The sequence below is a fragment of the Dasypus novemcinctus genome, chromosome 13 (assembly GCF_030445035.2).
Source record: "Dasypus novemcinctus isolate mDasNov1 chromosome 13, mDasNov1.1.hap2, whole genome shotgun sequence".
Taxonomy (NCBI): domain Eukaryota; kingdom Metazoa; phylum Chordata; class Mammalia; order Cingulata; family Dasypodidae; genus Dasypus; species Dasypus novemcinctus.
The window spans coordinates 4366054-4393614 of NC_080685.1; the positions used below are offsets into that span (position 1 = coordinate 4366054).

Below are 27561 nucleotides of genomic sequence, written 5' to 3' on the forward strand. Positions count from 1 at the left end.
TTTTATAAATTATTTTTCTGTACACTTACAAGTTCAGTAATTTAAAAAGTGTGCATGGCTGAACACTAAAGTGTGCATGACTAGAACGTTATTCTGTACCAGGGGCTGATGTTTGTGATCTCCTTGTTTAGACCATCAACAAAGCTATAAATCAAACCCTAATTTGTAAGGTTAGCTAATTTTTATGGTATAAATACTTCTACTACAATGCTGTATGGACACATAGGCATAAATAACCTCAAAAGGACAGATAATAGTAAAATGTACTAAAATAATTAGTAAGAGGTGAGATTTGAGTATTTATGTTTATTTCCAATATAATTGAATTACATTTATGCAATTTAATATTTAATAATGGTTGTGTTTAACAAGAAGCTTGGAAACTTCCTGAAGGCTTAATAAATACCTCTCATAGGTCTGTACGAGTCCTCCAGCATACTGCTGCTTTCTGTCACCCTTCCCAGGGTGGGCCACTCATTGTTATTCAGTTCTTAGCTCCAATGTCTCTTCCTCAAAGACACCTTTCTCTGACTACCACATCTTAAACACTCTCTCTCTTCCACAGTCCAATTTTATTTTCTTAACCCTTTCACTATGCAAAGTTATCTTAATGATTTTTTTACTGTTTTTAGTTGGTTTACTATTTATTATTTGTATCTCCACCACCTGTCACTAGATTCTAAGCTCCATGAAAGCAGAAAACTTGTTCTCTGATATTAATCTAGCACTTAAAATAGTGCTTGGCAAATCATAGGCACTCAACAAATATTAAATTAATGAATTAATTATGGTTTTTTTCCCTCCATGACTAGTCCATCCCCGATTTAGGCCCCACTGCCAATTTGCTCCCCATAATGTCTGTTTTTGGCTTTTATAAAGAATAATTTTCTTCTTGCTTGCTTTATTAGTTAGCCAAAGGGGTGCTGATGCAATATACCAGAAGCCTGTTGGCTTTTGTTTTTCAGGGTCATTCATACTAAAACTTTACTGAATTGAAAACCCTGCAAACGTTTTCATCTCTGCAAAGTTCTCCTCAGTTTAAAGTAAAGCATTGCATTTTAAAAAGCAATTATATATGTCTTTCCTAGAAAAGTCCTGCTAAAACATATCCAGCAATTTCATGGATTATATAAAGTAGTACACTTAATGTAGTTTAGTAATTCCAACAGGTATCAAATCGTACCAGCAGAACCATTTCTGCCTCTATGACATCTATGTACAACACACATGCAGACACACATACCTGGAAAAGCTCCCCAGGCATAAACACGTGACATTAGGCCTTCTACTTAACACTGCTTATTAAACTACATACAGTATACATTAAAGTTCTTCAGAATAAAGACATGAGAAGCTTTGGTCATTTTTTTTGTTCAGTTTGTATCATGGCTTCATGCCCTACTTTCTGCTTTTGCTTTCTCACAAAAGTGTATCATTATCCTTGTTGGTTCTTTTAATAATTCTGTGTCATTGCTGTGTCCAGGTAAGAAAATCTAGCTGGAGTAAGAGGACCCCTGCCTTTAGCAGCCAGAGAGCAAACACCATCAGTTTGCTATGGCTGGGGGGCCTTCTGGAATAAGAAAGTCTTGAAGATGAGCCATGCTGTGCTTGTAAACGAAGGGCTGGACTGCTCTTCCTCTAGTACATCCCTGTCCAGAGGGCGGTGGTCGGGGTCTTCAGTTTCAGGACCAGCATCTTCCTGTAAGTTGTGGTTGGGGTCCTGATTTACAGCTTCATGAGGAGGACCCTCATTCAGGAAGTTCTGAACTGGCCTCTGTCTACATGAAACCACCCAACATGATGCAGGCACATAACAACTATGGCCCCGTGACCATAAGGAATCTGCTCAGGGAGGAGAAGAAATACAGGATACTGAGAAAAACAGAAAACATAGCTGCTGAATAGGTCCAATCCAACCAGTCTCGATTTATCTCACCATCTCTTCTTCCACAGTAGGGCCACCTTGTGCATTCACCTGCAAATTTTGATTGGCTCCAGGATTAACACTTGAGGAGGAAGGAGTGTTCTGATTGTCTGGCTGGTTTTCAGCGGGCATCTGGTTGGGAATAGGGGTTGGAGCAGGTGCAGAGACCACAGGTATCTCTTGTGCACTTGGTGATGGAACAAAAGCCCCCGATGCAGGTGGCTGCTAAATACTGCATGTACTACTGCCACACATATATCTGCTAGAACCAGGACAGTTGCAGCCACCCACAGATTGTGTAGCCTGAGAAACCAGGCCCCAGGCCCTGGAACGTGTGCTGGGCAGCTTTGGGCCTAGAGCTATCCCCCATCCAGAGAGAGAAAGGTTGTGAAGAACTTCTCTTTGCCTTAAACCATCACTTGAGGAATCCCCAGAATCCTGTCCCTGGTTAAGACCAGTGAGCTATTCTGTGGATTCAGCAACCTGAGTCCCAGTTTTGGGCACTTTTGAAGGACTCTTCACATTGCACACCAGATGCAAAACAAGTCGTTTTTCCTGCTTTGGAAGCATGTCCCTGAGACACTGGTGATCCAACAACACCTTCCAAGAATAAATTAACCTCTGGTCCTCTGGACACGGGCACTCAGGGTAGACGCAGCTCAGGTGGGCCTTGAGGCAACTAACACTCCAACTGCGGTCACCACTTAGCTCCAGGTCCCAGTGGCACTGGTTGGGGTTCTTCACCAGGAGGGTGACGGGCTCTGGCTTGGGCTTGGGCTCAGGCTCCGGTGGGGGCTCCCACTCCATGTCAGCTGCACTGTGGGCTCAGCTGCACTCTGAGATGCCAAGGGGGTGGCACCACAGCCCTTCAACAACCTCCACAACGATTGTTCATGTCTCTAGGGCCTGTTGGCTTTTATAAAGGGTATGTATTTATTGGGGTAGGAGCTTACAGATACCAGGCCATAAAGCATAGGTTACTTCCCTCACCAAAGTCTACTTTCACATGTTGGAGCAAGATGGCTGCTGACATCTGTGAGGGTTCAGGCTTCCTGGGTTCCTCTCTTCTCAAGTCTTGCTTCTCTTTCCTCTGTGTGCTTACTTCCTGGTGCTCCAGCTAAAGACTTCAGCATCAACTCCAACATCAAAACCCCAACATCAAAAACCTTCCACTCTGTCCTTTGCCATGTCTTTTACCTGTGAGTCCCCACCCACCAAGGGGCAGGGGCTCAATGCCCTACTGGCACAAGAGGTTCTGAATCCAATATAATCTAATATGCCCAGAGGAAAAGACAAGTTTATAAACATAATCCAATATTTCTTTTTGGAATTCATCAATAATATCAATAATATCAAAGCATAGCAATACTTGTCAAACTAGACCTTTCCATCCTTAATAATATAGCTCAGAAAGAGAACTGTGGAAATATGGCTGAGTAGTAAGCTCCAAGAATCAGTTCCTCCAACAAAACAACTATTGAATAGGCAGGAACTGTTTGAATCAACTATTTTGAAACCCTGGAGTCTAGTGGAACACTGTGTAGCATCCAGGGAATAACTGGAGAAAAAGGCTGGCAATATATGGTAATATCACTGCATTTCACCCTCTGTGCAATAGCTACCACCTTCCAAAGTGTAGCAGGTAGAAGTGGAAACAGCAGCCCAGGATCCTGGTGCAAACTGCAGGAGCCAGGGTGGGCTATAAGGACCTAGTCTGTCAAAACTTGGGTATGTGGTCAGATCACTAAGGGGCATCTCTGAGGATGGCCAGTCCCTCGGGCAAAAGCAGCCAAGGAGTCTTAGGAAGCAATGCATCATCTTTCTTTTGCCTCTCTCTATTCCCAATTTGGGAGCAAAAATACTTTGGAAAATTTAAAAATTGATGAGTCTAGCCCTCAACAAGAACCACAAAACCCTAGGAATCCCAGATGAGTGGGAGAACAATATTTTAGGAGTTATAACAACATAATAGAATATCTAGATCTCAAAAAAAACCCAACTACAATACACAAAGAAACAGGAAAGTATGATCCATTCCAGGAAAAAAAATAATTTGCCAGAAAACATTGTCTAAACAAAATAAAGAGATGAAATTATAAAAAGGATTCAAACAGAAACTGTGGAGTTACAAGGTACTATACTTATAATGAAAACTTACTAGATGGATTCAAGAACAGATTTGAACACATAGAAGAAAAGGCAGTGAAGTTGTAAACAATTGTAATTATACATGTGAGTAGCAAAAAAAAAAAAGAAAGAAAAGAAAGAAAAATTCACAGAGCCTAAGGAGTGTGTGGGTTGGCATCAAGTGTACCAACATGCCCATATTTGGTATCCAGAAGGACAAGAGAGATAGAAAGGGACAGAAAAAGTATTTGAAGAAATAATGGCAGAAAACCTCCCAAATTTGAAGAAAGACATGAATACACACGTCTAGGAAAGTCAACAAAATCCAAGCAGAATAAACTCTAAGAGATCAACACCAAGACACGTAGCAAAATCACAAAAATCCAAGGACAAAGAGAGGATGTTGAAAGCAGCAAGAAAGTAGCAACTTATTATATACAAGGGGTCCCTAATATGATTAACAGTGGTTTCTGTCTCATCAGAAACCATGGAGGCCAGAAGAGAGCAGAACGGCATATTTAAGGTGAAAAATACTCTTATGAAAAATCCCATCAACCAAGAATTCTACATCCAGCAAGATCATTTTTCAAAAATTAATGATATAAGCTATGGACTGTAGATAGCAGTAATATTATGACAGTGCTCTTTCATCATTTGTAATAAATGTGTCACAACAATGTCAAGTGTTGGTCGTGGGGCAATGTATAGGAATCCTCTATGGTATGCATGATCTGTTAGCTAACAACTTCTCAAATAAAAAAATTAGGACATTTAAAGATAAACAAAATCTGAAAGAGTTCATTATCAGAAGACTTACCCTAAAAGAAATGCTAAAGGGAGTCCTTCAGGCTGGAAATTAAAGAACACTAGGCCATAACTTGAAGCCATAAAGAAAGAATAAAGAAATTGTGAAGGTAACTACAAAAGTAAATATAAAATCCTGTATGGGATTTGCTTTGTAACTGCTTCCTTCTCCTCCCCACATATGATTTCACAAGCAAATGTGTAAAAAACCATTTTAAATCTATTTAACAGGCATACAATGTATAAAGAAGTTGTATGAGACAATACTAGTATAAAGCAGCTGGAACAGAGATATATAGGCCTAAAGAGTACTATATATAGGATATATAGGCCTAAAGAGTACTAAAGGACTACTGAAACTAGATTGGTACTAGTCAGACTTCATTGTTATTAGTTTAAGATATTACTCATAATTACAAAGGTAATCACTAAGAATATAACTAATTATGTATATATATAGAATAGGAAAGAAGAGGTGTCTCAAAATTGTACATTACAAAACAGAAACTAAGTACAAAAGAGGGCAGTGATGGAGTAATTGAAGAGCAAAAAGTATAAATAAGCCAGACACAAAAGGACAAATATTGAGTGATTTTTCTTGTATAAAATACTTAAAATAAGCAGAAAGCAGAATAGTGTTTACTAGGGGTAGAGGAGTAGAGAATGAGAAGTTATTGCTAAAAAAGTATATTTCAATTTGGAATGATGAAAATAGTCTGGAAATAGATAGCTGTGAAAGCACACAGTATTGTCAATATACTGAATGTAAAAGAATTATCTACTTAAAATATTTAAAATTATTTTTGTTATGTATATTTTACTATACTTAAAAATAAATTATTTTAAAATACAGCTCTCAGATTACCCTTATGACACTTTCTCTACTTTATAAGCAAGTGTTAAATTCAAATTTATATCCAACTTGAACTTAACAATTTTCTTCCTAAAATCAAAATAATACAAACCCCATTCAGAGAACTCCAATATATCCCTACTCACCCAAGATGCCCAGATCCACTAATTTTAACATTTTCCACATTTCCTTCTGTCTCAAAGTGGACAACCGCTTGCTAAGTTTTTTTTTTTTCCGGTTTTACAGATTTATTTTCAAAGGGCAAACACTTAGACACTTTAAATAGAAATCCAACAGAATTACTCTGTCCAAGTCAGCAACTGATGACAAAATGCATTCTCATTCCAGACACTTGTCAGTATCAACTGAGTCTTCTCTTTGAAGAAAGGTAGTCTGATATTTTATTCATATACATCCTTCTTATCTGCAATGTAATCTACAATTTCTTGTGGGTACATTAACTTTTCTGCATCTATATCAGGAATTTCAAACCCAAATTCATCCTCCATGGCCATGATAATCTCCACTTGGTCCAAACTGTCTAAGCCCAGGTCTTTCATGAAATGGGCCGCTTGCTAAGTATTATGTGGTATATACATACAATGGTTCATTCCTAAAAAGGAATGAAGCTCTGATACATGTGACAAAATGGATAAATCTTGAAGACCTCGTGTTAAGGAAATAAGCCAGACAGAAGGGACAAATATTGTATGATCTCGCTGATATGAAATAATTTGAATAAGCAAACTCAGAAGAGTCAGTATCTAGAATATAGGTTACCAGGAGATGGGGCAGGTATAGGAATAGGGAGTTAAGGCTTGCACAGAGTTTCTCTTTGGGAGGATAGAAAGGTTTTGGTAATGGATGGTGGTGATGGTGACACAACATTGTGAACATAATTAACAGCGCTGAAATATATATTTGAATGTGGTTAAAAGGGGAAATTTTAGGTTGTATATATGATACTAGAATAAAATTTTTCAAAAAAAATCTATGGGACTATACAATACAAACAGTGAATCCTAAGTTAAGCCATGGACTATTATAGTTAATAGTTCAATTATGAAAATTTGCTTTCATCAGTTGTAATAAATATTCCACACTAATGCAAAATGTTAATAATAGGGTGGGAAAAAAAAAGGTGGCAGACTTGGCCCAGTGGTTAGGGCATCCGTCTACAACATGGGAGGTCCGCAGTTCAAACCCCGGGCCTCCTTGACCCGTGTGGAGCTGGCCCATGTGCAGTGCTGATGCGCGCAAGGAGTGCCATGCCATGTAGGGGTGTCCCCCGCATAGGGGAGCCCCACATGCAAGGAGTGCGCCCCATAAAGAGCCGCCCAGCATGAAAGAAAGTGCAGCCTGCCCAGGAATGGTGCCGCACACACAGAGAGCTGACACAACAAGATGACGCAACAAAAAGAAACACAGATTCCCGTGCCGCTGACAACAACAGAAGCGGACAAAGAAGAAGACGCAGCAAATAGACACAGAGAACAGACAACCGGGGTGGGGGTGGGGAAGGGGAGAGAAATAAATAAATAAATAAATCTTTAAAAAAAAAAATAATAGGGTGGTATATGGGAATCCTGTATTTTATGCATGATTGTTCTATAACCCACAGCTTCTCTAATAAAAAAATAATTTATAGAACTCAAAAGGAAGCGCAGAAACTACCCATATTATTCCTCTTTCCATTGTTCTTCTTCCTAGTTGATGTTCCAAAATTCTTTCCTTTACCATTTCCTTCGTTTTCAAGAACTTTCTGTATCCATTCTTTCAGGGTAGGTCTGCTGTCTAAAAATTCTCTTAGTTTTCTTTGATCTATTAACTTTTTTTTTTAAACACAAGATGAGGGAACACTTTCTGTGAGGCCAGCATTACCCTTATAGCAAAGCCAGGTAAGGACATACATGATAAGAAATGAAAAGTATAGACCAATATCCTTTATGACAACCAATGCAAGAATCCTCAACAAATATTATCAAACTAAATCCAATAGTACATTGCAAGAATTATATACCATAACCAAGTGGGAATTACCACAGGGAAGCAAAGGTGTTTCAACATAGGAAAATCTATCAGTGTAATACACCATATCAAGAGAACAAGGGAAAAAATATATAATCATATCAATTGATGCAGAAAATGCATTTGACAGAATATTGCACATTTTCATGATAACACACTTAAAAGTAGTTATACAAGAAAACTTCCTCAACATGACAAACAGCATTTATGAAAAACTCACAGCTAACATGACATTCAATGGTGAAAGACTGAAAGCTTTTCTTCTAAGGTTAAGAACAAGAAGAGGATGCCTACCTTCACTATTGCTATTCAGTGTTATGCTGGAAGTTCTAGTCAGAACAATCGGGTTAGAAAAAGAAATAAAGCTTTCCTAATTGAAAAGGAAGTAGTAAAACGATCTCTAGTTGCAGATGACATGTACCTACATGTAAAAAATACCAAAGAATCCACAAGAAAGCTAGTAGAGCTAATAACAAATCCAGCAAAGTTGCAGGGTACATATTTAAAACACAAAAATGAGTTGTTTTTATACACCAGCAATGAACAATCCAAAATTGAAATTAAGGAAACAATTTATATTACATTTACAATAGCATCTAAAAGAATGAAATACCTAGGAATAGTCTTAACCAAGGATGTAAAAGAGGTGCACATTGGAAACTACAAAATATTGGTGAAAGATAAGTAAATATATAGCAAGCAAATGAAAGCGTGCTAAACTCCATTAACAATTATGGAAATATAAATTAATACCACCATGAGATTCCACTATATATCCACTCTACTGGCAAAAATTTTTTGATCTGTCTATACCAGAAAGAACTATCATGTACAACTCGTAGAAGGATAAATTGGTCCCGCAATTCTGAAAAACAGTTTTCATTATCCAGTAAATTTGGAGATATACATAACAGCTATTTTACTCCCAAGGCATATTTTCTAGAGACATTTGTACACAAAAATGCTCACAACTTCAAAGTCTGTAAACTTTAAACAAACCAAATATCCATGAACAGTAGACCTGATCAGTAATTTGTGGGATATTCATACAATAGAATACCATACAGTAATGAAAACAAATCACCTTTAGGTATATTCAATATGAATAAATCTTACATATGTAATATTGAACAAAGAAAACAACACACAATCTGTATATACAGCATGATATCATTTATATAAAGTTTTTTAAAAAACAACACAAAACTATACTGCTTTAGGAATGCATGTGGTAAGCTAAAATGAAAAGTGAAAAAATTATTACCAACAATCCAGAATAATTGTTACCTCTAGGAGAAGGAGATTACGTCCATTCAGGCACTTCTTGGGTGGAGAGAGAAATTATGCTCCTGCATGCACAAGAGGGGCTTTCTGGGCTATTGTCAATGATTTATTTCTTGATCTAGATGGTAGTTATATGGTTATTCACTTTATAATTATTCATTAAACGGTATATTTAGCTCTTATTCCTTTTCTGTATGACGTTATACTTCATAATTTAAATGGTAATAAAGGGGAAAGCCCCCAAACAAAATAAAGCCATGAATGTTTTAATATTGCTTAAACCAAATTATGTAACACAGATATCTGTACCCCATCTCTGAACCTCACCCCCCTGTTGGCCCTCCTGCCCCTTGTGTGGGTGCTGGGAAAAGGGGTGCCTCAAAGAGGGCGTGAATGGGATGGGAGCCAGAGATGGGTCAAGGGTCCAAGATGGAATAAATGCAGGTAAGCAGAAGGGATTATTTGAAGGTCAAAGTCAGAGACAGTTAAGGAAGAGAATGAAGAATGAAGAGTCATGGATAGAATTAGAGTTTGACTGTCAGGCACCTTCCTGGCTTATAAAGAACAGACAATCTACATTTTGCTATAGATATTTTATTGGTGTTGCATCAAATGTAGCATCAAAATAACCACTTCCAACTGCTCGTGTGAAAAAATCCTGATTTGGTCATGGCAGGCTTCTCGAGACCTGAAGACGAGTAGATGTTAACTGGACCACAGGAAGGGAACCGAGTGGAGGCAGAGCGCCAGCAAGGAAACGAGGGAGCGGCAGGTGTTTGCAGGGAGGCAGCGGAAGTGCTGCTGGAGGCAGGGGAGCCCAGGGGCGAGGGGATGGCCAGAAAGCCAGAGTCCAAGCCCTAGCGGCTATGCGGTTTGCACTCGAGAGCCATGGGAGGGTTCTGAGGAAAGGACGTGGGCACAAATCAATATAGAACTATTTTAAAACAGCACAAGAGGAGGTATGCATGGACTAAGTCAGGTAAAAATGTATATATTTTCACTTTAAAAGATTAGAGTTTAAGAGTGATGGATGTGTCAAGTGTCAAGTGTTTAATTACCATTAGTTAATTTTATTCCGTCTTAAGTCGACTAACAAATAAAATAATTGAATTAGTTGTCATTCTGTTTTATCAGTTCATTTCTTGTGAATTTGGTTACCGTGAGTCATGATAACATGCATATTAAAAATCAGAAAGAATTTGACTCACTAAGATGGAAGCAGCTTCATGAGAAACTAACAGGCAGCTAACTGCTTATTTTACGTTTCTCTTCAATACATTTTAACTGTAACAGAACTTAAATCTTGAAAACAGTAAATTTGTAGCAAATGGAACTTTTTTCTTTTTTTTATGAGGTATCTGGGATTGAACCCAGTACCTTGTACCGTAGGAAGCAGGGGCTCAACTACTGAGTTACATGCACTCCCCTAAAAGAAAGGTTTTACTTATTCACTTTGTTACATCTTTAGTGAATCCATTATTCCCCACATGATAAAGGCTTCAATAAGGAGCTAGACAGATTTTTTGAGGGATGGCATCGAGATAAAAAAGTCAAGGAATATGTTTAAAGCACTTTAATGAATGCTTTAAATAATGAGGTTTATAGAAAATACTGAGCATACTCAATAAGAATTTTAAAGAAAGTTTTATAATTATAAAGATGGTGCACAAATTCAAAATCACTGTAAGAGCTGAACTCAATTTAAATGGATAATAAAATATTTTTAGTTAGCTCTGGGCAGGTTAAAATTGTATCTATTATAAATTAAGCACTGCCCTAAGAAAAAGAAAGGTAAGATATTATTTTATATATGACAATAAAGATCATGTTTCCACTTACTAGTGAAGGTGTATCTGCACGCCTCTTCACCTCATTCCAATCTGCATTTTCTGGATCATATATCCATGTAACTATAAGCTAGAAAATAAAACATGTGTTTGTATTTCTTTACATGTTGTACAAGTTCCATTTTAGCTATGAAAAAACATAAACATAAAACATTTTGCATTTTTATTTTCAAAATATTGATTATCCTGTTTTTAAAAATCAAAAGTAATATGGGTTGTTTTAAACAACTGAAACAGTCCATAGACATGTGAAGGAAAAGTTAATAATATCCCTTTACACCCCTGAAGTAACTTCATATGAATGCTTATATATCTTTCTCTACTGTACACTCATATAAATATGTATAGCTATACTCGCATACACATATACTTTTTGAAAAATAAAATCATTCTGTGCATGTTATTTGTAACTTGCTTTTGATACTTGATATACCATGGCCGTCTCAAAAGACATACATCTAATTTTTCTCTTTCTTGTTTAAGTTTTGGAATATATAGTTTATTCACATAGCTAAAAACAAATTTTATTAAAAATACAGTGAAAATTGTTCCTCCCACCCTGTACTCCATTACTCCATCAGTTACCATAAGCCCACCCACAACCTGCAGGTAACTATGGGTTTAAAAAAATCTTTTTTATATCTATGAAAATTTCATCACTATGTAAGCCAATAAAGATACATTATTTTCTTCTGCCTTTTATACAAATGCTAGCATGCCAAACACATTTCTTCTAAATCTTATTTCTATGCTGAATTTTATATCACAGAGATTTTACATATCCTCATTCATTTTACAGCTGCATAGTATTCCAAATTATGAAGCAACCATAATTTAACTAGCATCCTACTGATAAACATTTGTTTCCAGTATTTTGCCATTACTGTTAAAGTTAAAATGACTAATTTTTTTTTTTTAAGATTTTAAAATTTATTTCTCTCCCCTCCCTCCCCCCCACCCCTTGGCTGTTCTCTGTGTGTCTATTTGCTGTGTCTTTTCTTCTTTGTCCACTTCTGTTGCTGTCAGCAGCACGGGAATCTGTTTCTTTTAGTTGCATCATCTTGTTTTGTCAGCTCTCGTGTGTGCAGCACCATTCCTGGGCAGGCTGCACTTTCTTTCGGCGCTGGGTGGCTCTCCTTACGGGGTACACTCCTTGCGTGTGGGGCTCCCCTACGTGGGGGACACCCCTGCGTGGCAGGGTACTCCTTGCGCACATCAGCACTGCACGTGAGCCAGCTCCACACGGGTCAAGGAGGCTCGGGGTTTGAACCGCGAATCTCCCATGTGGTAGACAGACGCCCTAACCGGGCCAAGTCTGCCGCCAAAATGACTCATCTTGTACATGCATCGTTTGCGCTTTTTAATATATTTGTAGGACTCATTCCTAAAAGTGGGATTACTGAGTCACAGGGTCTGTGCACTTGTAAATTTTACAAATATTGCTAAACTGCCTTCCATAGTGGTTGCACTAATATACGCTCTCTCACTGCAGTGTATGAGATTTATTTTCTCAGAACCTTCTCAACATGGTGTCTTGTCTTACATTTGGGTATTTTGGTCTGAAGGGAATGCTGGTGCTTTGGTACAGTTTTCACCGGCATTTGTCTTATCACGAGATCAGTTGAGCATCTTTCCCTATGTGGAAGTACCACTTGTATTTCCTTTCCTCTGACCTGTGAGTTCATTTCCTTTGCCCAGTTTTCTATTGGGCTGTTAGTCTTTTGTTGATTTGTTGAAGTTTGTATGTATTAAGATTGACATTTATATTGATTTAATTGTTAGCATTTTGCCCCTAGTTTTTCATATTCTTCTGACTTTATGTTTTTTTGTGATTATTTTTTGCCATGTTATCTATCATTTCTCTAGCTATCTTTTAGTTTAATGGAGTTCAAATGATCATTTCTTTGGTTTGATTTCCAGATTTTTTGATAGTTTGAAAGGTCTCCATTCTGAAGTTGTAAAAATTCTTTCATGTTTTCTTCTAGGTATTATTGGATTCACTGCTTTTATTTAAACATTCAGCCCATTCCAAGTTTATTCTGGTGTATGAGATATGGCTCCAAACTCTTTTCTCTTCAGATGGCTACTGAGATATTTCAAGACCATTTATTGACTAATCCATCTTTTACCCACAGATTTGAGATGCTACCTTCAATATTTGGTAAAGATCTATATGTATTTTCATCTATTTCTGGGTTTCTGATCTTGTCTGCCTTCTCAAGAGGCAGTGTCTCCAGTCTAATTACTGAGGCTTGATAGTATATTTTAATGACTTGTTTGGCCAGTATCCTACCACTGTTTTTAGTGTTTTCTAGATGCTCTTGTTTACTTTTTCTCCCATAGGAACTCTAGAAACATCTTATCTAGTTCTGGAAAAAATGTATATTTATTGAGATGGCATTACATTTATAAATTAACTTAGAAAAAATTATACCTTTATATTGTAGAACAAAATTATCAAGGCCATAGTATGCTTTTCCTTTAGCTCTCAAGTTTTTGTTGTATAGTTCTTGCATATTCTACTCAGAAAAATTCTTATGTGAGAGACTGACAAGTGGAGAGAATTATCTTTTTGGGGGGCCCTTGCATATTCAAATTGGACATGCCAGTCCACAGTTTGTCAAAAGTTCAAAGGTTTCCCCTCATCTCAGTAGAGTCTAGCCATTATTGGCAAATATGCTTTCCTTGACTCCAGTTTGCTTTGTATTACTTTCAAAATGCTTAGGGATTTTGCAGATATCTTTAAAACCTAATTTCTAATTTAATTCCACCATGATCAGAAATCTGTATGCATGTATTTGCCTTTTTTTTTTTTGTCTTTGGTGACAGGTTTGTTCAAAATGTTTGTGCTCTTTATATAATATATATGTATTTCTTTTCTTGAGTTGTGAGAATTGCTTATATTATCTGGATATCAGTTCTTTATCAGGATGTGTGGGGGCCCAGGGCGCGGGCTCCCCCAGGCCCTCAGCAGGTAGGCCCCTGCGTTACCCAGACCTAAGTTAAAGGTTAACAGCCTTCCCAAAGGGGAAGGATGGAGAGATGGTATCGTAAACCATAATCTTCTCAGAGCACTAAAACTTCATTCTCGGGCTACATGCCATCACGGGACCCTAGCAGGAACTCTGTTCTCATAACCTATGAAATGTCTTTGTTCTGAAACCCCTTATCTCACCCCTGATTTTCCTGTCTCCTTGTGGACTGTTTTCAGTTTAAGGACTACCGCCACCGGACACTCTCTCCTGAAAGTAAGTCCAAATAAAGCTTATGTCTGATGCAGTGCTGGGCGTGTTCTTTGCTCGTGCAGCAGCCCCAACCACGCCCTCAGGAGTTGTGTTGGAACAGTGCGTTTTTAAAGGATTTTATTCCAGGTTGTGGCTTGTGTCTTCATTTTCTTAATGGTGTCCTTCAAGGGGAAGGGGCTTTCAACTTAGATTAATTTCAAGTTATCAGTTTTTTTCTTTTATGATTTGTTCTTTGTGCCTTTTCTCAGAAGCTTTTTCCTAATACAAGGCCACAAAGACTTTATCCTACATTTTCTACAATAAATGTTATAGTTTTACGTTTTAAATTTAGGAAAATAATCCATTTTAACTATTTTTAATATGGTACAAGGTATGTATTAAGGTTTTTTTTTTTTCCCATTAGGAGGTCCAATTTTTCTAGCACAATCATTGCAAAGATTATTCTATTTCCATCGAATTGCCTTCGCCTTTTTTCAATAAATTGACAATATATATGTGAAGCTTATTTCTAGATGCTGTATTCCATTCAATTGGTCTATGTGTCTATCCTCTTGCCAATATGAATTGTTTTGATTACAGTAGATTGTTTTTATGATTTGAAATACGGTAATATAGTCCTCCAACTTTATTCCTCTCTTTCAAAATTTTTTGACTAATCTAATTTCTTTGCAGTTCATCCAAATTTTAGAATCAACCTGTCAACTTTTACAAATATCTTCCTGGAATTTTTAAAGGATTGTGTTCAAATTATAGAAAAAATTTAGAGAGAATTGAGATCATAATAATACTAACAATACTAAGTGTTTCAATCCATGAATATGGTTACCTTTCCATTTGTTTAGATCTTCTTGGGTTTCTCTCATTGGTATTGCATAGTTTTCAGTAAACAAATATTGCATATTTTAAAATTTATACTGGGAGCACAGAGCAATTTTATATTGTTTATGAATTCCAAAAATAGATATTGGATTTTGTTTGTAAACTGGTCTGTCCCTCCATGCATATTAAATTATATTGGATTCAGAAGTTTCACTTTTATTTGATTAAATAACGATTAAGGCTTCGTTTGGGCCATGTCAGTAGGATGTTGCATCTCCACCCCCTTGGTGGGTGGGGAGTCACAAGGAAAATAACAAGGCACAGGAGTTAGCTGGAGTTTTAATGCTGGAGCCTGGGAATTAAGCATAGAGACATGGCAGAGGCCCTGGGAAGAGAGGTGAGCTGTTCACCCGACAGTCTACAGCTGGCCTTGTGGAGAGAGGTGAGTAGCTGAGCTGAGACAGAAACAAGCTCCAGGAAGAGAGGAACCCAGGAAGCCTGAATCCTTGCAGACATTGGCAGCTCCAACATGTGGCAAAAGACTTTGGTGATGGAAGTAACTTAGGCTTTATGGCCTGGTAGCTGTAAGCTTCTACCCCAAATAAATACCCTTTGTGAAAACCATATTTTGCAACAGCACCCCTTTGACTAACTAATACACAGCAGGTGTATCTCAGTGGTTGAGTGCCTGCTTCCCATGTACAAGATCCCGGGTTCAATTCCCACTACCTCCTTAAAAAAAAAAGGGATCACTCTTCTAAAAAAAAATTATGCCTAAGCATTTCATGTTTTGGGTGATATTTTACATTTTAAAAAAATTTTTTCACTTTCTAATTAACTGATTTTTGTATTTTTGACTGTGTATCCTAAAATCTTGATTGTGATGGTTTGAAGCTATGTGGACCCCAGAAAAGTATATTCTTAAATTTAATCCATTCCTGTGGGTGTGGACCCATTGTAATTAGGATCTTTTGGTGAATAGGCTCTTAAGATGTGACCCACCTTATTCAGGGTGGATCTTAATCCTCTTACTGGAGTCCTTTTTAAGAGATTGAAATTCAGACTAAGAAAGAGAAAGCCATGGAAGCAAGAAGGTGAAAGCAACCAAACCCGGAAGAGAAGGGAGGCACCAGCAGATGCCACCATGTGTCTTGCCATGTGACAGAGGATTCCAGGATTACCAGCAGTCAGTCTTTAGGAAGAAAGCATTGCCTTGATGATGCCTTGTTTTGGACATTTTTCTTAGCCTCAAAACTGTAAGCTTGTAAGTGAGTCAATTCCCATTGAAAGTCAATCCATTTTATGGCATCTGCTTTGAGCAGCTTTAGCAAAATAAAGCACTTGTGATTAGTCTAGTAGCTTTTTCATGGATTCTTTGGAACCTTCTATGTAAATGATCATGTCACCTGTGAATAGAAACAGTTTTATTTCTGTTTTCCAATCTGAATTTCTTTTATTTTGTTTACATTCCTTATTACACTGCCTAGGACCTCTGATAGTTGTTTAATAGGAATTGTAAGAGTGGATACCTTTGCCTTGTTCTAAATTTAAGGAGAACCATACAGTCTTTCAACATTAAGTATGATGTTAACTGTAGAATTTTTCATAGAAGTTATTTATCAGGATGAAGAGGTTCCTTTCATTCTTAGTGCCATGATGTAGGATGAGTTTTGTTAAATGTTTTTTCTGCATTTGTTGAGATGATATGATTTTTCTTTTTTTACTTTTACTTTCACTGATATGGTGAATTATACTGATTTCCCAATGTATATTACCTTGCATTTCTGTAATAAATTCTACCTGCTCAAGATATTGTTTATATAGTTTTGAATTATTTTCAATAATTTTGTTTAGGATAATTGCATATCTGTTTTTGAGACATATTGGTCTGCAGTTTTCCTGTGATTTTAAAAAATTTGTATATCAGGGTAATGCTGGACTCAGAAAGTAGTTGGAAAATGTTTTCTCCTCTTCTGTTTTCTTTAAAAGTATATTTTTTATTGACGTGTATCATTCATACATGAACATGCATAAACAATAAGTGTATAGAAAAAGGTTGTGAACTTACAAAATAAACATGCATAACATCATATAGGGGTCCCCTATACATCACCCCTCCACCAACACCCTGCATTTTAGTGAAATATTTGTTACAAACTATTCAAGAGCATCATCAAAATATTACTACTAACTATAGTCCCTATTTTACATTTGGTATATTTTACCCCCAACCCACCTGTGGCAGTTTGATATTGTTTGTGAAATCCAAAATAGATATTGTATTATGTTTGTAGGCTGGTCTGTTCCTCTGGGCATATTAGGTTTTATTGAATTCAAAGGTTTAATTCTTACTTGATTAAATAATGATTAAGGCTTTGATTGGGCCACATCAGTAGGACATTGCGTCCCTGCTCCCCTGATGGGTGGGGACTCATAGAGGAAAGACATGGCAGAGAACTGAACTGGGAGTTTTGGAGTTGGAGCCCTAGGAAGTAAATATGCAGAGAAGCAGACACATGAGGAGGTTCCATTAGACATGGCAGAGGCCCTGGGAAGAGAAATGAGTTGTTAACCTGAGAGTTTACAGCTGGCCCTGTGGAGAGAGCAGAGCAGCTGAGCCCAGGGAGAAATGAGCCCCAGGAGAGAGATGAGACTTATCCCAGCTTACAGCTAATATGGGAAAAAGCTGGGACCACGGAGCCTTAAGAAGAAGAGGAAGCCTGAACCCTTGCAGATATTGGCAGCCATCTTGCTCCAATATGTGGCAAAAGACTTTGGTGAGGGAAGTAATTTACACTTTATAGCCTGGTAATTGTAAGCTCTACCTCAAATAAATACCCGTTATAAAAGCCAACAGATTTCTGGAATTTTGCATTAGCACCCCTTTGACTGACTAACACACCACCCTATTCTTTTTAAAATATACTTTTATTATAAAGGTTGTAAACTTATAAAACAATCATGAACTTGTGTATAATTCCCATACAACACCCCTTCACCAACATACCACACCACGGTGGAATATTTGTTACAGATTATCAGATAATAAAATAAAGCACTTGTTATTAGTCTAGTAGCTTTTTCGTGGATTCTTTGGAACTTTCTATGTAAATGATCATGTTACCTGTGAATAGACACAGTTTTATTTCTGTTTTCCAATCTGAATTTCTTTTATTTGTTTATATGCCTTAGTACACTGCCTAGAACCTCTGATAGTTGTTTAACAGGAATTGTAAGAGTGGATACCTTTGCCTTGTTCTGAACTTACCACCAACCATGTTCCATAGCACACATTTGGCACACCAACCATGGTCCATAGCATACATTTAGCACACTTTCTCCATACCCCCTCATTATAAACACAGTGCATCTTTGGCAATGATGCAAAAATATACAGTATTGCTGTTAACCACAGTCCTAGGTCACATCAGTTGTATTTTTCTCATCTTCTGCACATTCCCACCACCCTGCCATAGTGATGTACATTTGCTCTAGCTCATAAAAGAACACTCTTGCACAATTCTCAGCTATCTCTGAGTACACTGGTTATTCAGTCTCTAGATTATTCTCAAGCTTTCTTTCTATTGATATTTACTTCCCCAGACTATCCTTTTAGTCACAATCCCATTTATAAATTAGCTGCTACTCAATATAAAGTGTTACCATCAACTCCATTCATTTCCACACTTTTACAGTCAAGTTAATTAAAACTTCTATATACATTAAGCATCAGTAGTTCTCAACTTCCTCTTATCTACTAATAACTGATACTCTAGGTTTTAACTCCATGCATTTTTTCTTCATATTTAGTTGATAATAATGAGACCTTATAATATTTGGCCTTTTGTGTCTGGCTTACTTTGCTTAGCATAATGCCTTCAAGGTTCATCCATGTTATCATATGTGTCCCAATTTCATTTACTCTTACTGCAGCATAGAATTCCATCATACACACACACACACACACACACACACACACACACACACACACACACACACACCATATTTAGTTTATCCATTCATTGGTTGATGGATGCTTGGGTTGTTTCCATCTTTTGGCAATTGTGAATAATACCACTATGAACATAGGTGTGCAGATGTCTGTTCATGTCATAGTTTTTAGCTCTTCTGGATATATTCCTAGTAGAGGAATTGCTGGATCATATGCAAATTTTATATTTAGCTTCCTGAGGAAGCCAAACTGTCTTCTACAAAGGCTGCTCCATTTTACAATCCCACCAACAGTGAAGGAGTATTCCTATTTCTTGACAGATATCTCATTGTTGTTTTTATTTGCATTTCTGTAATAGCTAGTGATATGGAACATTTTTTCATGTTATTTTTGGCCATTTGTATTTCTTCTTTGGAGAATGGTCTATTTAAATCTTTTGCCATTTTTGAATTAGATTGTTTACTCTTTTATTGTTGAGTTGTATGACCTCTTTATATAGAATGGAAATCAAACCCTTATTGGATATGTGGTTTCCAAATATTTTCTCCCATTGAATGGGCTGCCTTTTCACCTTCTTGATAAAGTCCTCTGAATCACAGAAGTGTTTAAGTTGAGGAGGTCCCATTTATCCATGATTTCTTTCATTGCTTGTGCTTTCAGTGTAAGGTTTAAGAATCCACCACTTACCATCAGGTCTTGAAGATGTTTCCCTTCATTTTCTTATAGTACTTTATGGTACCTGCTTTTATATTTAGATCTTTGATCCATTTTGAGTTAATTTTTGTATCAGATGTTAGATAGCAGTCTTCTTTCTTTCTTTTGGCTTGGATATCCAGTTCTGCCAGCACCATTTGTTGAATAGACTGTTTTGCCCCAGCTGGGTGGGTTTGACAAGCTTGTGAAAAATCACTTGGAAATTCACTAAGGTGTGGACACTTAACAACACACACCTAATAATCAGGGATCAAAGAAGAAATTGCAAGTGAAATCAGTAAAAATACTGAGACATGAAAATGAGAAAATAACTTATCAAAACTTATGGGATACAACAAAGGTAGTCTTGAGAGGGAAATTTATAGACTTAAATGCCTGTATTAAAAAAGAAGAGGGAAGTGGACGTGGTTCAACTGATAGAGCATCTGCCTACCATATGAGAGGGTCCAGGGTTCAATAGCCAGGGACTCCTGACCCATGTGGTGAGCTGGCCCACGTGCAGAGCTGCCGCATAGGGGTACCCACGTGCAAGGAGTGAGCCCTGCAAGGAGAGCTGCCTGCGTGAAAAAAAGCACAGACAGCCCAGGAGTGGTGCCACATACATGGAGAACTGACACAACAAGATGATGCAACAAAAAAGAGATGCAGTTTCCTGGTGCCACCAAGGGTGCAAGTGGACACAGAAGAACACGCAATGAGTGGACACAGAGAGTAAACAATGGGGAGGGAGGGGAGAGAAATAAACAAAAATAAATCTTTAAAAAAAATAAGAAGAAAGAGCTAAACTCAAAGATTTAACTGAACAACTATAGAAACTAGAAAAAGAATAGCAAATGAATTCCAAAGCAAGTGGAAGGAAAGAAATAATGAAGGTTAGAGCAGAAATAAATGAAATTGAGAACAAAAAAACAATAGAGAAAATCAACAAAACCAAAGGTTGGTTCTTTGAGAATATCAATAAAATTGACAATCCCCTAGCTAGACTAACGAAAAAAAAAAAAAAAAGAGAAGATGCAAATAAATATAACAAGAAATGAAAGGTGGGAAGTTACAACTGACTCCGCAGAAATAAAAAGGATCACAAGAGAATATTAAGAGGAACTTTATGCCAACAAACTAGACAACCTAGATGAAATGGACAAATTCCTACAAATGCACAACCAGCCTACACTGGAGCTACAAGAACTTACCAAACTTATCTTACTTAAGGAGATTGAATCCATCATCAAATATCTCCCAGCAAAGAAAAGTCTAGGACCAGATGGCTTCACAGGTGAATTCTACCAAGCATTTCGAAAAGAATTAACACCAATCCTGTTTAACTCTTCAAAAAAATTTAAGAGGAGGAAAAATTACCCAACACATTTTATGAAGCCAACATCACCCTAATAGTAAAGCCAGATAAAGATACTACAAATAAAGAAAATTACAGACCAATCTCTCTAATGAACAGAGATGCAAAAATTCTCAACAAAATACTTGCAAATCAAACCCAACAGCATATCAAAAAACCTATACTTCATGATCAAGTGGGGATTTATTCCTGGTATGCAAGGCTGGTTCAACATAAGAAAATCAATCAACATAATATACCACATTAACAAATTGAAGTGAAAAAAAAAAACATGATCATCTCAATTGACACAGGAAAGGCATCCTTTTTTGATTAAAACACTCCAAAAGATAGAAATAGAAGGAAAATTTCTCAATATGATAAAAGGCATAACTGAAAAACCCACAGCCAACATTGAACGCAATGGGGAAAGATTGAAAACTTTTCCTCTAAGATCAGGAACAAGACAAGGATGCCCACTGTCACCATTGTTATTCAATATTGCCCTAGAAGTTCTAGCTAGGGCAAGTAGACAAGAAAAAACATTAAAGGCATCCAAATAGGAAAAGAGGGAGTAAAACTTTCACTGTTTGCAGATGATATGATCCTGTACTTAGAAAATGCTGAAGTATCCATGACAAAGCTACTTGAGGTAATAAATGAGTTCAACAAAGTGGGAGGATACAAGATCAAAATGCAAAAAACAGTAATGTATTTGTACACTAGTACCAAACAATCTGAGGGGAGAATCAGGGGGAAAATTCCATTTTCAATAGCAACAAAAAGACTCAAATACCTAGGAAATAATTTAACCAAAGAAATACAGGATCTATATGCAGAAAACTACAAAGCAATGCTAAAAGAAAATTTAAAAGCCCTACACAAATTGAAAGACATTCCATGTTCATGGATTGGAAGAATAAATATTGTGAAGATATCAATTATATCCAAACTGATTTATAGATTCAGTGCAATACCAATCAAAATCCCAACAGCTTACTTTACAGAATTAGAAAAGGCAATTACCAAATTCATTTGGAAGGGAAAGTACACCTGAATAGCCAAAAGCATTCTAAAAAAGAAGACTGATGTGGGAGGAATTTCACTGCCTGACCTTGAAACATATTACAAAGCTACAGTGGTCAAAACAGCATGGTCCTGAACACACAGTGAATGGACATGGAGAGCAGACAACTGGGTGGGGGGGGGGGAGGGGAGAGAAATAAAAAAATAAAATAAAATATTAAAAGCAAAAACAAAACAAACAAACAAAAAATGCACCAAAACCCCAGCATGGTACTGGCATAAAGATAGACACATCAATCAGAAGAATAGAAGTGGGAGCCCAGAAATAAATCTGCACCTATACAGTCAATTGTTTTTTGACAAACCTACTAAGTCAATGTTAATGGGACAAAACTGTCTCTTCAACAATTGGTGCTGGGACAACTGGATATCTATAACCAAAAGAATGAAAGAGGACCCCTATCTCACTCCCTATACAAGAATCAACTCAAAATGATCAAAGACCTAAATATAAAAGCCAGGACCATAAAACTACTAGAAAAAAATGTAGGGCAACATCTTTAAGACCTTATAGTAGGTGCTAGTTTCTTGGACCTTATATCCAAAGCATGTGCAACAAAAGAAAAAATAGATAAAAGGAACCTCCTCAAAATTAAACATACTTGCACCTCATAGGACTTTGTTAAAAGGGTGAAAAGGGGGAAGCAGTTGTGCCTCAAGCAATTGGGCTTCCATCTACCATATGGGAGGACCTGGGTTTGATCCTTGGGACCTTCTGGTAGAGGTGTGCACACACAGCAAGCCAAGCCTGTGCAGCAAACAAGGCCCACACAGCAAGCAACGGAGCAAGATGATGACACAACAAGAGAGATGCAGGGGAGAATTAAGGCATGACATGACAGAAATCAGGACCTGAGGTAGCACAAGTGACAGGGTACCTCTCCTCCACATTGGAGGTCCCCAGGATTGAGTCCCAGTGAAGCCTGGAGGAAAAAACGAGAAGAAAAGGAAAAAAAAAAAGAGAAGAAAACAGGTACAGAAAATCACACAGTAAATGGACACAGACAGCAAACAGCAGGGTGGGAGTGGGAGTGGGGGTGGGGGGAAAGGCTTAAAAGGCAGCCAATTCAGTGGGAGAAAATATTTGGAAATCACAGATCTGATAATAGTTTAATATTCATGATATATAAAAAGATGTTACAACCCAACAATAAAAAGATAACAACCCAATTAAAAAATGGCCAAAAGACTTTAATAGACATTTGTCCAAAGAAGAAATACAAATGGCAGAAAAATACATGAAGAAATGCTCAATATCACGAATAATTAGGAAAATGCAAATCAAAACTACAGTGAGATACCATTTAACACCTATCAGAATGGCCACTATTAAAAAGACAGAGAACTACAAGTGTTGGAGAGCATGTGGAGAGATAGGAAAGTTTATTCACTGTTGGTAGAAATGCTTGGCAGGTCCTAAAGAAGTTTGCCATGTGACTCTGCAATACCACTACTAGATATATACGCAAGAAGATCTGAGAGCAGTGACACAAACAGACATCTGTACACCGATATTCATAGTGACATTGTTCATGACTGCCAAAAGTTGGAAACAACCCAGGTGTTTATCAACAGTTGAATGGATAAACAAACTGTGGTCTAGTCACATGATGGAATATTATGCAGCTGTAAGAAGAAATGAAGTCATAAAGCATATGACAACATGGATGAACCTGGAGGACATTATGTTGAGTGATGCAAGCCAGACACAAAAGGACAAATACTGTATGTGTGTGACTATGAACCAAATATATTGTGTAATATATCTGACACAATATATTGTGTCTCAAAAAAAATTGAGAAAGTTTTTATCAAAAAAAATCACTTGGCCATAGACGTGAAGGTCTGTTTCTGAACCATCAATTCAGATCCATTGGCCCCTGTGTCTGTCTGTATGCCAATATCATACTGTTTTTACCACTCTAGCTAGGTAATATGATTTAAAGTCCAGAAGTGAAAGTCCTCCAACTTCACTTGTCCTTTTTAAGATGTTTCTGGCTATTCAAGGTCTCTTACCCTTCCAGATAAATTTGATGATTGTGTTTTCCACTGGTTTAAAAAAATGCTGGTGGAATTTTTTGTCGGAGTCTTGGTCGGTGACCCGAGGTATCGGGAATGAAAGACAAAGAAAGATTGGGTTCAGGGGATCTGAGAGCATTGATTTCTCAAGCTCATCAGACAACTTTATTGAGTCGAGGGGCTAGTATATATACCCCTAACCTACGTGACATTCAGCACAAAATCAAATTACCTATTACCCTTACCTCATACTATATTAACTAGTGATTGATGAAAACCCAACAAACTTTACTGGAACTATTATTATAAAAATCAGTAACTATACTCATAAATCCTGTTACTCAGGTTGTTCTGTTTTATAGGTATTGTTCTGCCTGCAGGTGTGCTGACCCAGCCAAGATTGTGCTCCGCACCGATAATCATAAGGGACAGCTTGACTCAGTGGTCAAAGAAGTAACTTGCTTCCATGGAAACAACATGCCTTTGTTTCCCACAATTTTTATTGGGATTGCATTGAATCTGTATATCAGTTTGGGTAGAATTGACATCTTAATGATATTTAATTATCCAATCCACGAGCATGGACTATTCTTCCAATTATTAGGTCTCTTTTTATTTCTTTTAGCAATACATTGTAGTTTTCTGAATATAAGTGCTTTACAGCCTGGGTTAAGTTTATTCCTAAATATTTGATTTTTTTAGTTGCTATTGTAAATAAAAATTTTTTTCTGACTTTCTTCTCAGATTGTGCAATACAATTGTATAGAAACCACTTAATTTTTCTTATTAATCTTGTATCCTGACACTCTAGTGAAATCATTTATTAGCTCTAGCAGCTTTGTTATATATTTTTTAGGATTTTCTAGATATAGGATCATATCATCTGTGAATAATGAAAGTTTTACTTCTTCCTTTCTGATTTGGAGGCCTTTTATTTCTTTTTCTTGCCTGATTGCTCTAGCTAGAATCTCTAGCACTATTTTGAACAACAGTGGTGCCAGCGGGCATCCTTTTCTTGTCCCTGACCTCAATGGGGAAGCTTTCAGTCTTTCACCATTGAGTACAATGTTAGTTGTGGATTTTTCATATATAACTTTTATAATGTTGAGAAAGTTTCCTTCAATTCCTATCTTTTGTAGTATTTTTTTTATCAAGAAAGGATGCTGTATTTTGTCAAATGCCTTTTCTGCATCAATCGATAAGATTATGTGATTTTTCCTCTTTGATTTATTTTTTTTTAATTTTTTAAAATTTCTTTTTCTTTCTTTTTTTTTTTTTAAAGATTTATTTATTTATTTAATCCCCCCCCCCTCCCCTGGTTGTCTGTTCTTGGTGTCTATTTGCTGCATCTTGTTTCTTTGTCCGCTTCTGTTGTCATCAGCGGCACGGGAAGTGTGGGCGGCGCCATTCCTGGGCAGGCTACACTTTCTTTTCACGCTGGGCGGCTTTCCTCATGGGCGCACTCCTTGCGCGTGGGGCTCCCCCATGCGGGGGACACCCTTGCGTGGCAAGGCACTCCTTGCGTGCATCAGCACTGCGCACGGCCAGCTCCACACGGGTCAAAGAGGCCCGGGGTTTGAACCGCGGACCTCCCATATGGTAGACGGACGCCCTAACCACTGGGCCAAAGTCCTTTTCCCATCCTCTTTGATTTATTAATGTGGTATATTATGCTGATTGATTTTCTTGTGTTGAACCATGCTTGAATCCCTGGTATAAAACCCACTTGATCATGATGAATAATTCTTTTAATATGTTGCTGAATTCGATTGTTAAGTATTTTGTTGAGGATTTTTGCATTCATATTCATTAGAGAAATGGGTCTGTAATTTTCTTTTTTTCATAATGTCTTTATCTGCTTTTGGTACTAGGGTGATATTGGCTTCATAGAGTTTGACAGCATTCCTTCTTGTTCAATTTTTTTGAAGAGCTTGAGTATGATTGTTATTAAATCTTCTTTGAATGCTTGGAAGAACTCACCTGTGAAACTCTGGTCCTGGGCTTTTCATTTTGGGGAGCTGTTTGATAACTGTTTCAATCTCTTTACTTGTGATTGGTTTGTTGAGGTCTTCTATTTCTTCTAGGGTCAGTGTAGTTGTTTGAATGTTCCTAGTAATTTTTCCATTTCATCTATGTTGTCTAATGTTTTGGCATAAAGTTGTTCAGAGTATCCTCCTATGATCTCTCTTATTTCTGTGGGGTCACCAGTAATGTTCCTGTTTTCATTTTTAATGTCATTTATTTGCATCTTCTCTCCCTTTTTTTAGTCAGTCTAAGATTTTGTTGATTTTATTGATCTTCTTGAAGAACCAACTTTTGGTTTTGTTAATTCTCTCTATTTTTTTGTTCTCAATTTCATTTACTTCTGCTCTGATCTTTGTTATTTCATTCCTTCTACTTGCTTTGGGATATGTTTAGCTGTTTTGCTGTTCTGTTTCTAGTTTCTCCAGCTGCATAGTTAGGTAATTGATTTTAGTGCTTCTTTTTTAATGTAAGCATTGAGGGCTATAAATTTCCTTCACAGCACTGCCTTCACTGCATCCCTAAATTCTAATATGTTGTGTTCTCATTGTCATTTGTCTTGAGATATTTGATTTCTCTGAAATTTCTTCTTTGACTCACTGATTATTTAAGAGTGTGTTGTTTAATCTCCATATATATATGATTTTCCCCCTTTTCTGCCTCTTGATTTCCAACTTTATTTCATTATGGTCAGAGAAAGTGCTTTATTTAATTTCAGTCTTGCTGAATTCATTGAGATTTGCTTTGTGACCCAACATATAGTCTATACTAGAGAAAGGTCCATGAGCACTTGAAAAGAATGTATATCCTGCCATTTTGCAATGCAGTGTTATGTATATGTCTACTAGGTTTAGACCACTTATCATATTATTCAAGATCTCTGTTTCTTTATTGTTTCTCTGGCCAGATGTTCTATCCAATGATGAGAGTGGTGTATTGACGTCTCCAACTATTATTGTAGAGATGTTTATTTCTCCCTTCAGGTTTGCCAGTGTTTCCCTCATGTATCTTGGGGCATCCTGGTTTGGTGCATATACATTTATGATTGTTATTTCTTCCTGGTGAATCATACCTTTTATTAATATGTAATGTCCGTCCTTGTCTAGACTCTTTTTTAAGCCTCTCTTCTCTCCAGTCTTTTCTTTTTAGGCTTTAGTATTATCTGCAAAGATGGTCTTTTTATTATAAGCTCCTCAGTTTCTGTTTCTCCACGAATATTCTAAACTTACTGACATTTTTGAAAGATAATCTTGCCAGATATAAAATCCTTGGCTGGCAGCTTTTCTCTTGCAGTATCTTAAATATATCATACCATTGCCTTCTTGCCTCCATGGATTCTGATGAGAAGTCAACACTTAATCTTACTGAATATCCCTTATGTGCTATGGGTTGCTTTGCTTTTGCTGCTCTCAGAATTCTCTCTTTGATTTTGGCATTTGGCATTCTGATTAGTATGTGTTTCAGAGTTTATGTGTTTGGATTTCTTCTGATGGGAGTATGATGT

At 37.1% G+C, this 27561-nt stretch overlaps 1 protein-coding gene and 1 pseudogene across 1 annotated transcript in view; both read right to left on the minus strand.

The window, feature by feature from the left end:
* Positions 1–27561, minus strand: part of CATSPERE (catsper channel auxiliary subunit epsilon) — a 270064-nt gene that overhangs the window by 171188 nt on the left and 71315 nt on the right. Inside the window, exon 7 of the mRNA XM_058309404.1 lies at positions 10860–10937. Coding sequence (XP_058165387.1) covers positions 10860–10937 — 78 coding nt within the window. The remainder of the gene's footprint in view (positions 1–10859; positions 10938–27561) is intronic.
* Positions 293–3156, minus strand: LOC105744709 (homocysteine-responsive endoplasmic reticulum-resident ubiquitin-like domain member 1 protein pseudogene; annotated as a pseudogene).